Source organism: Lactuca virosa, chromosome 1 (genome assembly GCF_052849685.1).
Source record: "Lactuca virosa cultivar CGN04683 chromosome 1, Lactuca_virosa_CGN04683_v6, whole genome shotgun sequence".
Lineage (NCBI taxonomy): Eukaryota > Viridiplantae > Streptophyta > Magnoliopsida > Asterales > Asteraceae > Lactuca > Lactuca virosa.
Window position 1 is genome coordinate 119,132,450 of NC_136426.1, and position 13,746 is coordinate 119,146,195.

Here is a 13,746-nt window from a genome sequence, read left to right on the forward strand (position 1 = left end):
GTTGAAGCAAATAACAATTGTAAATCAAAGTAGGAATCAAATGTGGAATAACAATTGCAAATAAGCAAATTACAATTGTAAATCAGAGTAGGAATCAAGTGGAATAACAGTTTGCAAATAAGCAAATAACAGTGGAATGCAGTAGCAAATAATAATAGGAATCAATCCATAGTTAACTAGCTCAAATTGAAAATCAAAAGAGGAGTCGGACTTACAAGAAATCAAGTTACAGTCGAGGTCGTCTATGGCCAGAATCGAAGTAGAATCAGGTCGCCGTCGTGTCTTCTGCGGTGGAGTACTCGCCGGAATCTTCTGTGATGGAGGCGGACCAGCCGGCATCCGTTTATAGCCGGAATCGGAGCCGTCCGCATCGGCTATGGCCGAAATCGAAGACGACGACGATAGACGCGATTGATTGAAGACGTCGACTTTGGGGACTGGGTATCGGAACGTCAACTGGGTATTGGGGTCACGTTCTTACGTTTTTTTTTTTTGTTTTTTTTTTTGACTTGATATAACCCTAAATGGTAAATATGTTTAAAACTATACTTGTTTGGTAATTAAGTTTTTAAAAAACACCATGGTAAAAAAAAACTCATGAAGAAGGTCTCTCACTCTCTTTTTCTTTTATAAAGTTTGTAATTATTAGTTTCATAAAGAAGGTTGTAATTATTAGTTTCATGTAAATATCACAAAACATTATTCGTAGCTTTCAGTGATCTAGACTGTGATTTGATTGATAAAGGCTCATCATGCGAATAACATAAGAGATAAGACATATTGGGACAAGTACAATCATGTGAATAGTTAAGCTTCCAACTACCTAGCATATAATATTAATTTCATTCGAAACAAAGAAAAGGAAACATTGTTGCATGCTATATCAACTTTCTACACACTCATTACTCAATATATCACTTTTTAGGACAACTTTCTACATAATACTAACCCTGGGAGCCACCTGAAATGCTATAAGATCGTCCTCTGACTCTAGATGCCAATCTTTTATCCATCAATGGCTCGCTTTTTGTTCTCAAAACACAGTCAACATTCTGTTTGACTCCAGAAACGTTAATTTTAGATTCGAATTCTGCATTTAAATATCCATTTTCTTGAATATCTTGCATTGCAAGATCATCGTATTCTTCATCTGATTTAGTCGACTCCTCATCAACTGACCCTTCCATCTAAATAACTCAATTTGTGAGCAGCATAATTACAATGAAAAAAAAAAATGAATGTGGGTATTTTAGTCATTTTACCTCTTCGTGCATATTTTCTTTGGCATCATCACTAAGATCCTCATCGGTATCTAATGCGTGGGTATCGTCCACCTCTTCATCGCTTCCATTAACTGATAAATCTTCTTTCAACTGAAAGTTGGAATTAGAGTAAGTTACACTTTTGGTCCCTGTGATATGCTCAAAATGACAGGGTTAGTCCAAGTTTCTAGTTTTTTGCGGATATGGTCCATCCACTTGGATATTAAACCAAATTATAAAAAAGTAAATTACAAAATGGTCCTTACGCTTTCTATTTTTACTATATTTAGTCCAAAATTAAAACATTATTCAATTTTCATCCCTACTTCGAAGTTCCATATCGATTTTGGTCCATGGAACCTTGAAATAAGGACCAAAATTGATATAAAACCTTGAAAAAAGGACCAAAACTGATATAAAACCTTGAAAAAGGGACCAAAACTGAAACATGTCTCAATTTTGGACTAAACATGGTAAATTTCAAAAAGCAAAGTGACCAATTTAGTAACTTAGTCGTAAAATTATTAGAACAGTAAATTACATTTTTGGTCCCCAAGTATATCTGATTTTTTCAAGTTTGGTCCCACAACGTTTATTCTTGCAATTTTGGTCCCAAAAAGTTTTTGCTTGCAATTTTGGTCCTTCTTTGAGGTTTTTTTTTACACTTATTGGTTGCTAAGAATAGCTGATTTTTTCAATTTTGTCCCCGAAAAGGTTTTTTCTTGAAATTTTGGTCCTTATTTGAGGTTTTTGCAACGTTTTTTTTATCTCTGTTCCAAATAACATGATTATATTTTAGGGACCAAAATTACAAAAATCAGCTATACCCAGGGACCAAAAATGTAATTTACTCATACAAAAACATTAAATATACCTCTTTAGCATGTCCTTCTGAGAACTTTGGTGAGCTACAACATGAAGAATAATGTCTACTACCATTCTCCATAACTTCATCAACACTGCTAGCATGACTAGTGCACCCAAGTTCATTCGGCCAAGCACTGATTCCGAAGTTACCAAACTGCAGATTCACCGATTCCGACTTCCCAATCCGCACCGCTCCATACATCGGAATCCCCATTCCGTCCTCGGCATTCCACGCCTTTGCAACCGACCCATCGTTATTCAAAAGAGCCATCAAATGCCTCGAAGAACCTTGTCTTTGAATCAACTGAAACATTCCTTTCGACCCGATGGAATTAGCCACACACTGATTCCGATACTCCTCATCAATCACAAATACGGTGTTGGTGGCGGAATCGTAAAGTGGTTCTCCGGAATCACGTCTTCTTAAACAGCTGAAAACTGTCGCGTGGATTGCTGCGACACTTTTGTCGACATTTGTGTTGTTTATTTTTGGGACTAGGTGTTTGTCTGCTCGATTGCAGAGGTATTCTTGAATTGTTCTTATGTTTTTTATGTATTTTATGTATTTGTTTTTTGCAGGGTCTAATGTCATGTATTTTGCACGAACTGCAAATCTTTCCATGTGTTTGTCCTCGTTTGTGATGTAGATCATGAATGGGATGATTGATGGATGTTTTTTCATTAAACCCATCTACAAGATTATAAAAAGATTCAAACTTTAGCTTCATATGTAATGGAATGATTAACTTATTAAATCTTTCTATCCAGATCAAGTCAAAAAGAAACAAATTTCAAAACATTCATCAGTTTTAACAAGAAAGGAATATAGAGGAAAAAAGAAGAAGGGCAAATAGGTAAAGGGTTATTAAACAACCATGTTAGCTGTCCATATAAAGTGCTTATATGCACGAAGAGGTAAAATGACTAAAATACCCCTCATTCAATTTTGTAGTACGTACCACAAAATTAAGGCTGAGGTGGACACCCTCCACGATGACTGATTCTTTTCGATCTTCCCATGCAGTTATAAGTCTGTCAAGACTATCAATGACCATTTCACTTTGTGCTTTGAAACCTTCAATGGCCATTTGTTTAGGGCTAATTAAGTCAACTGTGGTCAAACTAGAACCTTCTTTAGGAACAGGTTCAGTTTTGGAAGTAGAATCAAATTCTTTTGTGGCTTTTTTTTTGGCTTTGGCTTCTGAAACAGCTACTGGATCTAGATGTTCCCCTGCATGGTAAGTAGAAGACCATAGGAGTGGATTTTGTTTTTCATCAACAAAGCTTCTCATCATATGGCGTATTGAATCTGTAGATATAACAGTTGTGATCCCTAATCTGCTAGCCTGAAATAGCAATGTACTTTCATTGATTTTGTTTATTGTATCAAATTACAAGAATAAGTTGAGCATTCTTGAAATTATAAGATCAAGAACATTATATGATGATAAAAGATTGAGACTTTGATTCAAGTAATTCATTGACACATGAAAAATGGAAAATTTATGACATACCAGTAAAGCTGACAATGTAGATTTGCCACATCCACTTGTACCACAGAGTAGAACAGTCACAGATTCCTTTCTTTCCCGAATTCTGAAAAAAAAGAAGGCAGAAAAATTTGAATTTTTAAGGATAAATGTAAGAAATATCAATGTATAGTATGAATGATTATGTTAAATTTAGGAATACCTGCAGGCTAAAATAAAGTCAGCCCTTTGATTGGGACCAATATACTTGTATTCAGAAAGAGCATCACATACAACATCTATGAACCTCTTTCTTTTGATGACAATTGTAGTGCGCTTTTTGTATGATTCAAAAGGCTTGCTCTTAGTTGTGCCATCTTTCTCTGAAACCACATGATTGCTTCCATTCATCTTATCAGACAGAGGATGAACTTTCAAGAAATCTTTTCCCCATTGAATTACACCTATGTCTGCCAAACTTTCCTCTAAGCATTTATTTCTCATGATTTCAAATACCCTTTGGCTTATCTGTATGAAAGTAAGATCATATTCAGTGATTACTAGACCTCATATATTAAAAGGTTTAAACTATGGTGATAGCTGTATACGAGTATATTATACAGATCTTAAGGTCAAGAGAGAGATTCCGGATAAAAGTAGCTAAAAATACAAACGATAGATGAATCTATGCAAGTAAATGAAATTGGAATTTGTACATCATCAGTTGTAAGCAAAACTCTGTAGGATCTAATTCGAATTGGGACAAGAAGTCAAATTTTAGAGAAGTCGCTTTCTGGTAAAAGTTAAAGTGGAAAAAGAAACATCACTTTCGGTGCAACAGTAAGATTTATGAAGATCTAACTAATCTTTTACAGAAATGAGAAAAAGCTAACATCCAAATCTGGAATTATTTTCGCTAACATTCGATTGCAGCGACATGATCATGAACTGTGATTCAATTTCAACGGAAACCACGCCACAAATAAATTGAGAGTATGATGAGAAATTGAGTTACTAACCTTGAAGGCGTGACGTGCTTTACAGCCCATCAACTGCAAAGTGCTCTGGAGAACAGGACGCGTGTATCTAAATGACGATTCTTCATTCCCTTTCGTTTCTTCGTCCTCCTCCACCACTATGTACAACAATTTCGCTACCTCCGTCATTTCCTTAATTCCTCCGGTATCCGTAACGAACTGTTCATCCATCGTAACATTATATACAAGACAAGAAAAGAATAATCCAAAGACGTTTCAAACTTCTCAACGAAATACAACAAAAACGCGATTAGAAGAAGAAAAACAATGGGCGAAAGAGCATAGATCCCTTACGTGGAAGCTTCTGCTATAAAATTAACTGAAAAGAGGGATTGGGCGCTAGGGTTCGGATGGAGCGGCGAGTTGCCATTTTAATAACTTGTTTATAAGACGAAGAAAGTTTCCACCGTGATCTCTTCATTGTTCTGCCACCTGCTTCCACGCATCACCGCCTTCAGCAGTCCACGATTCCTCTCTCTCCGACACTTTGCTTTCTCTCTCTAGAATTGTTGACTTTATCGGAGATCTATTTGACGGTTTTCCATTCGTAAATCAATAATGTATTTATAGGGGGTCGTTTTCGACACAATGTCCAACCGATTGATGTTGCCAAACTCATAATTTTGATCTTAATTATAAACCAGGACTTTAAATTTGGGTGTTTTAATGTATTTTGTAAGTTAGTTTTTTTTTCTATTGAATTGATAAAATTAAAGTACGGTAATATTTGTTGGTAAATAAATATATAACACTAGTATCAATTTATAACTTCAAGTTAAAAATTATTATATGTGACAAAAATCATACATAAGAAAAATAAATAAAATAAGTATGATCAAAATGTCAAAAACTCAAATTTATACCGAAACATATATAAAAATAAGTAAATAAGTTGTTTTAAGTTAACGAACAGAAGTTCTAATAAAAAAAACGTAATATATGTGATCAGAATCATATGTAGGAAACGTGAACAAACTCAAATTTATATCGATACGTACATAAAAAAATGCAAGTAAGTTTTTCTTTTTAAATTAATGAACGAAAATTCTAAATTTACGTAGAAACGTTAATCACTTTGAATTTATACCAGACATACATAAAATAAGAACGTAAAAACTTAGTTTTTTTTAAGATAACAAACGAAAGTTATTAAGAAAACTATATGATATATACTATCAGGAATAAACACGAAAGTTTAGAAAATAGAGGGGGTGAAAAAATATTTTATAATGTTCAAAGTTGATGGATGAAAAATAACATTTTAAAACATAGAGGGATGAAAAATATCACTTTACAAAGTATTTAAATAGTAGATGATGAAAAATGTGATTTTACAAAGTAAATGGGAGTATTACAACATTTTGTAGTACCATTTTACAAAATAAATGAATGAAAAAATATCATTGTTCAAAGTTAATGTGATGAAAGTGATTTTATAAAATAGATGGTGAAAAATACTATAATACAAAATAGGAGGATGTCAATCGTTGATGGAAACATCCACAGACGTTGGTAAATGATATATAGTATAATTATTATTATTTATTTAAAGTTATTCGTTAAAATATGAAAAGTTAAATATTATTCCACCTTTTATTCTTATTTATCTTCGTATTCATATAAAACAATGATATGTAGAATCCACTAATTCTCTTTTAATCTCGTTTGACACTTGTCTTGATCTAACAAATAGGAAGATAAACAGTAACAAAAAGTGGGATGTTAGGAAGTAAAGCGGATAACTAGCAAAACTATAAGCACACAAGACACGGTATTTACGTGGTTCGGTCAAGGTGATCTACGTCCACGGGCATGAGGGGAGTATTCTTTATTTCAGAGCTCTCAAACAGAGGTTACAAGTACAATTTCACAGAGATTTTCCTATCACTCTAGAATACAAGATACAAAATGACCTAGCATGCATCCCTATTTATACTTGAGGGATCAGACCCAAAACCCTAATGGGCCAAACCCATTGGCCCATAGGCCCATGAAAGGAGGCAACCAATCATATACCGTCATGCAGCATTTTCTGAAATATTCTTGAGCATCATAGAGGACTTCATGGCATACTTGGCTCATCAAGGACCAAGATGGTCCAACTTGCACCACCTTGGCGCAACAGGAACATACATGGCACAACAAGGCCATGCATGGCGCAAGAGGAACCCCTCATGGCGTAAGAGGGAGCATAATGATGCAAGAAGGAATGCCCTTGGCGCAACAGCATCCTTCTTGGCCCATCCCTTCAACATATGGCGCAACAAGGTTCCTTTGTTGCTCCATATCACTCCCACGTGCTCTAAACCTCTTCCAGGTGCTCCATACCCCCTTCTGTATGATCCTTTCCTTTGGCACTTGATCTGTTCCTTTGTCAAACGATCCATTCCTTTCTCAGATGATTCGTTTCTTTGTCACATGTTCCATGAACCCTAAGTGCTCCATCGAGCTCCAAATGCTCCATAAACATGATCCAAATGCTCAAGCCACATTTAACAATCTCCACCTTGACTTGAGCATCCTCTAAACTCCACCTAGAACAAGAACTTCCTCTCCCTTCCTGTCGTTCGTCCCCGAAGGGACCAACCTCCTGCGAACATCAACCAAGTCCAAGCAAAGCTTGAACTTCTCCGCGGGCAACAACTTTGTCAACATATCTGTTGGGTTGATCTTGGTATCAATATTTAGTATTGAAAACTTGTCTCCTTTCAGAATATCCCGAATGAAATTCGGCTTGACATCAATTTGCTTTGTCTTCTCTTGGTACACAGGGTTCTTAGCAAGACTTAAAACACTTTGACTGTCACAATACCAGACAGGCTTCTCCACCTTCAGACCAAGAGTCTGAATAAGCCCTTGTAACCATATCTCCTCCTTTATTCCTTCAGTCATGGACATGTACTCGGATTCAGTTGTAGACAAAGCAACGGTATCTTGTAACGTTGACTTCCAACTGATGGCACGTCTAAACAAAGTCAATATATAGCACGTCCGTGACCTGCGCTTCAACAAATCACCACCATAATCAGAGTTAGCATATCCCACCAAGTCACTCTTCATATTAGCTCCATACACCAAGCAAACATCCGTTGTTCCCTTCAAGTATCGCAAGATCCACTTTACAGCTTCCCAATGAGACTTCCCTAGATTGCTCATAAACCTGCTAACCACACTAACTGCATGAGCCAAATCAGGTCTGGTACAACCCATAGCGTACATGAGACTTCCAACAGCACTTGAGTATGGAACCCTGCGCATGTACTTCCTTTCTTCATTAGTAGTGGGAATAGTGCTTGTACCAAGTTTAAAGTGAGCCGCCAAAGGAGTTTCAACTAGCTTGGAATGATCACAATTGAAGGACTATAGAACTTTCTCAAAGTACTTTTGTTGAGAAACACATAGCTACCATGAACTTCTGTCCTTTTGAATCTCCATCCCCAGTATCTTCTTTGCTGCTCCCCAATCCTTCATCTCAAACTCATTCTTCAGGGTCGCCTTCAAGTCATTTATTCCAGCCATGTCTTTGGCTGTGATGAGCACATCATCAACATATAGCAAAAGATATATGTAGGAATCTGGTGACAATTCCTTTGAGTAAACACAATTGTCAAACTGGTTCTGAGTGTAGCCATTGAAGATCATGAATGAACCAAATCTCTTGTACCATTGTCTTGGAGACTGCTTCAACCCATGCAGGGATTTCTTCAGCAAACATACATGATCCTTCTTAGAATCAAGGAACCCTTCTGGTCGGGACATATAAATTTTCTCTTCTAAGTTGAAATGAAGACATGCAGTTTTCACATCAAGTTGTTCAAGCTCCAGATCAAATGCACTCACCATGGCCAAAAGAACCCGAATTGTCTTGTGCTTCACGACCGTTGAGAACACCTCGTGATAATCAATTCCTTTTTTCCGAGAAAACCATTTCGCCACCAACCTTGCCTTGAACCTAGCTGGTTCAACTCCTGGTATCCCTTCCTTCTTCTTAAATATCTATTTGCATCCCATTGGCTTTGCTCCCTTTGGTAATGGAACAAGATGCCATGTTTCATTCTTCTCTAAAGATTGCATTTCTTCATTCATGGCCATCAACCAATCATTTGCTTCTTTACTCGCCACAACCTCTTTATACGATTGAGGCTCCTCGGTGTCAATGTCTTCTCCAGTTACTAAAGCAAAAGCAATGGAGTCAAGTTCACCAGAATTCACACATCCCACATATCTATCAGGTTGTTGAATGACCTTCCTTGATCTTCTCTTTGCTATAGATTCAGACACATCATCCTTCCCTACATTAGCACCATTGGACGAAGATCCCATGGGTTGCTCACGGGTTTCATCTTGCCCAGGCTGTTCACTACCGCCTTGCTGTATGTCACTTATAACAACTCTATCTGGAGTTTGAGTTGCAAACTCCACCTTCTGGCTAGCACCCTGATCTTTGTTCCCTGCTTGACTTGTTTCACCTCCTCCATGGTTACCCATGGCAGATTCATCAAAGGTCATATCTCTGCTCATGATAAATTTAGGAGTTCTTCCTTCTTTTGTACACCACATTCGATAACCTTTTACTCCTGTCACATATCCTAGAAATATGCACTTCATTGCCCTTGGATCAAGTTTACCATCATTCACATGAGCATATGCGACCATCCAAATATATGTAAAGCAGAACAGTCAAAGGGTTTCCCGGACCACACCTCTTGAGGAGTCTTCAAGTCTATTGCAGTTGATGGTGATCTGTTCACCAAATAGCAAGCAATGTTAACTGCTTCCGCCCATAATTGCTTGGATAAGTTAGCAAATATCCGCATGCACCTTTCACGTTGCATGAGAGTTTGGTTCATCCGTTATGCCACTCCATTTTTTTGTGGTGTGTGTCGTACAGTGCGGTTCCTCACTATACCTTCTGTCTTGCAGAAATTGTCAAATGAAGCATTGCAGAAATCCAACCCATTGTCAGTCCTCAGAGTCTTGACCTGTTTTCCAGTCCTTTTCTCAACCATGGTCTTCCACTCCTTGAACTTCCCAAACACCTCATATTTGGTCTTCATAAAGTACAACCAAACCTTCATTGAATAATCATCAATGAACGTCACAAAGTATGAGAATTCTCCTTGAGACTTCACTGGTGCAGGGCCCCACATATTTGAGTGGAACATACTCCAGGATATCCTTGCTTGTGGGTTGACCGGTACCGAACTTCACTTTGATATTCTCTCCCTTAACGCAAGCTTCACAAAACTTTATCTTTCCGGTAGCCTCTCCACCAAGCAGTGCTTGTTTACTTAGAACCGACATGCCCTTCTCATTCATGTGCCCCAACCTACAATGCCACAACTCTGTCTTGTCATCACCTTCATTCAAGGATTGGGAGATAACCACCAATCCCATTACCGTACTGCCTTCTAGGATATAGATCCCTCCACGATTTTGTTGGATATAGTGTCTAAGTCCATAACTATATTTGGTATGTACTTGACCCGACCCGGCATGGTCCATTTGGGTTGCACTTCACCCGAACAATTTATGGATAATAGTTTGAGAATAGTATAAGTTATGATTTATTAATATATTATAAGTCCTAATATATTAATATAAAATCATATTATTTAATTAGTATTGATCTATAATTAATTTAGAATTAATTTAGAGATCAAAAGTATGACTAATTAAATATGGGCTCTTGTATTTATATAGTGTGGGCTAATGCTTATTTGGAATGGGCTAGGCTTGCATGGAAAGTCCATGGATACTCCATGGAGCTTTAACCCATGGATCTCATGGAAATGAAAAGACATGGGTATTAGGGTTTACATGGATGTAACCCTAATCCACCACACTATATAAAGGAGGCTTTGGTTCTTGAAATTGCACTAGTTGATGTGTGTAAACCAAGAGGGCCGATTTCAAGAAGTTTGTGACTATTCTCTCAAGTTTCCAAGTTTGTGGTGATTTGTGACTTCCATTTGAGGCATCCACATTATTGGTGCTAGGCTCTCAAACTCCAAGCAATCAACTACTACTACAAGGTAAGTAATTCTACTAGTTTTATTTGATTCAAGTATCCCATGTCATGCTAGTTAGGATAAGAACCTTGGAAAAATAATTATTTGCATGTATCTTAGTCAAACATAGATCCAAGGTTTCTAGGGTTGCATGTACACCATAGGAGTGTTAGAATGCTCAAAACCCATCAGTGGTATCAAAGCCTAGTTTGTTTATTTGATACTTGATGCAAAAAAAAAAAAAAAAAAAAACTTGAAAATCAAAGTTTTGTTCAAAAGCTCGTATCAAAATTTCAAGTTTTGTATATGTACTTACGATTCTTGAATTTTTTGATATGAACATTCATAAACATATGAGTTTAGAAGATCATAGAAATTATGTGCTAATAATTGATTAGATTAATTCTTGATCTTTATGTGTTTTAATGGAGTCCATAACTAGTTCTTAAGTTATGGATAACCAAAAGTCACATTTATAAATAACCATTAAAAGAACACATAGGTTACAAAAAATGAAGAGTCTTCATTTTTAATAACCATTAACTCATAAGTTATGAGAAATGAAAAGTTTTGAAAGTTTACAAAACTTGCCCTCAAGTTTTGGAACATGTAAAGTCATATTAAAAACTTTAGTTCCAACCCCTAGAATTTTAAAAGTTAAAATTCAACCCTTATACTTTATAATATTATAAGTTTAATAATATTTATATATGTATAAGATCAAGTCGTCTTACCGCTAGTACGCCTCATTCACGAAGCCGGTCTATAAGGGGGGTATAAGGTTGTTGCCTATAAAATGGCAATTTAATGGGTGTCCACTCTCACCCACCGCTTCCTTGATCGGTGGAGGGTCGTTAGCCGAACGGGTAGGACAAAGACTTATAAATTCTCATTAAAAGTATAATGATAATACTAAAGTAACTAAACTTTATTGAATTCCCAATCTTAGTTATTTTAGGAAAATATGAATAAGGTGCTAATCCATGAAATTACACTTTACACTTTGTTTAAGTCGTTAGTGGAGCGTGTGTGGTTAACCGGCACACTAACTTGAACTTAACAAGGTAGGTAAAGGGTGACTTAATGTTTATCATAGTATCGATGGAGCGTGTGTGGTTAACCGGCACATCGATTGAGGGGTAATACATTAAGGGTACCAAGTAATTTGCATGGTTACTTCACACCTTGTTTTGTGATCCTCGGCATCCCAGTCACAAAACTTGAAGGGCACACTCGAGATTGAAACATGTCATTGAAGAAAGTTCAATGAATCTCAAAGAATCTAGGAGTTTCTAAACCAATTAAAACCTAATTAAATATTTCGTTTTTCATGGTGGAAATTGGTGAATCGTCATTCACCTACCTTCAAATATCTTATAGCTTAGATTACGGCATCCCTCTTCTAAGTTATAAAATATTGTGTTGGGTCCTAGCCTTAATATTACATTTGGGTGTTTTGTTAAGGACTATCTCTATATCTAATCTAATATATTCCCTCTTCTTTTCAGATGTCTTCCAATAACAATGCTTCTGGCTCAAACCCTACTAGCTCCTTCTCTCTCATGAATCTTTGTGGGAGAGTCATCTTTGATGGGTCCAACTTTACAGATTGGATCAGAAACATCAGGATGGTCACTCGGTATGATAACAAAGAATATGTTCTCGACAAGGAGCTGAAGGTACCCGAGCCAACTGCTACTCCTGAAGAGCTTGCTGAATATGAGGTACATGAAAGAGATGCTACAAAAGTGGCATGCATCATGATGGCCACCATGACAGCCGAGCTCCAAAAGTCCTATGAGGACTATTATCCTTTTGAGATACACCAGGACTTGATGGACCGCTACCATCAAAGTGCTCGTCAAGAGCGATATGAAATAATCTCCTCCATGATAACAACCCGAATGAAGGATGGTGAACCCATCATGGGCCACATGCAGAAAATGCAAAGGTATGTGGACCGTTTACTGAAGCTGAATGTGAACTTCCCTGAGGAGTTAGCAATAGACATCATTTTGCACTCCTTGCCATCGTGTTATGATCAATTCCGCATGCCATATCACATGAACAAGGAAGAAGTCACCCTCAGCAAACTTCAAGGACTCTTGAAGACTGCCGAAAGTGGTCTAAAGGGTAAGTCGGTTGTTACTACTCCTACTCCTACTCCAACTGCGGCCAATGTCTTGGCAATCGGGCATGGCAAAGGGAAGAAGAGAAAGAACCCTTCTAAGGGTACCAAGGGTAAGACCCTTGAAGGCTCCTCTTCAAGCAAAACCAAGAAAGGTTTTGTCACTCCTTCTGCTAACCCTAATGAGGCTGAATGCTTCTATTGCCATGAAAAGTCGCACTGGAAGCGAAACTGCCCAAAGTACCAGCAAGATTTGAAGGATGGGAAAGTAAAACCCAACCATGCAGGTATATACACTATATTGTCTAATAACTCACCTCATTATAAGTCTTGGGTCCTTGATACAGGTTGTGGTATTCACATATGTTGTGATTTGCAGGGACTAAAAAGAAGTGAGAATGTGGAGCAGGGAAAGATAAACTTGATCATGGGAAATAGGAAAGCTTCACCTGTCACCAAGATAGGAGTTTATTCCTTAGTGCTAAATAGTGGGTTTACATTAGATTTGAATAAATGTTATTATTCGCCAGAAATGGCAAGAAATGTTATTTCCTTTCATGCATTGTATAAAAAAGGTTTTACCTTTTATTTTGATAATAATAATGGTAGTATTGATGCTTTCTTTAATAATGTTCTTTATTTTAAAGCATTACCTTGTGATGGCGTGTATGAAACTGTATCTGTTGTAGATAATCTAGGAAATAATGTATTGTGTATTAACTCTTCCACTAGCTTAGATAAAGCATCCTTATGGCATTGTCGTCTTGGACATGTAAGCAAGAAACGCATAGGCCAACTCCAAAAGGATGGAGTCTTGGAGTCATTTGACCTAAAGTCAGATGATAGTTGTGAATCTTGTTTGCTTGGTAAAATGACAAAGTCACCTTTTACTGGCACTTGTGCTAGGGGTGAAGGTTTGTTGGACCTCATACACACGGATGTGTGTGGACCCTTCAGAACCGCCACAAGAGA

At 37.1% G+C, this 13,746-nt stretch overlaps 1 protein-coding gene across 1 annotated transcript; it reads right to left on the minus strand.

The window, feature by feature from the left end:
* Window positions 1-800: 800 nt before the first annotated feature.
* On the minus strand, window positions 801-5,187 carry LOC145157261 (P-loop NTPase domain-containing protein LPA1 homolog 1-like). Its single transcript, XM_079076324.1, has 8 exons — window positions 4,930-5,187; window positions 4,618-4,794; window positions 3,822-4,126; window positions 3,644-3,725; window positions 3,089-3,475; window positions 2,137-2,820; window positions 1,263-1,373; window positions 801-1,187 (listed from the first exon to the last, which is right to left on the minus strand). Exons 2-8 carry the CDS (start codon window positions 4,762-4,764, stop codon window positions 945-947), a joined length of 1,959 nt encoding a protein of 652 aa, XP_078932450.1. The 5' UTR covers window positions 4,765-4,794; window positions 4,930-5,187; the 3' UTR covers window positions 801-944.
* Between the last annotated feature and the right edge of the window lie 8,559 nt (window positions 5,188-13,746).

Coding starts and splice junctions, on each gene's coding strand:
- LOC145157261 (XM_079076324.1), bottom strand. CDS start 4,764: ATGACGGAGGTAGCGAAATTGTTGTACATAGTGGTGGAGGAGGACGAA. Junction 1,374..2,136: donor CAGAAGGACATGCTAAAGAG/GTATATTTAATG, acceptor TCCAACTTTCAG/TTGAAAGAAGATTTATCAGT. Junction 1,188..1,262: donor AAGAAAATATGCACGAAGAG/GTAAAATGACTA, acceptor TGAGTTATTTAG/ATGGAAGGGTCAGTTGATGA.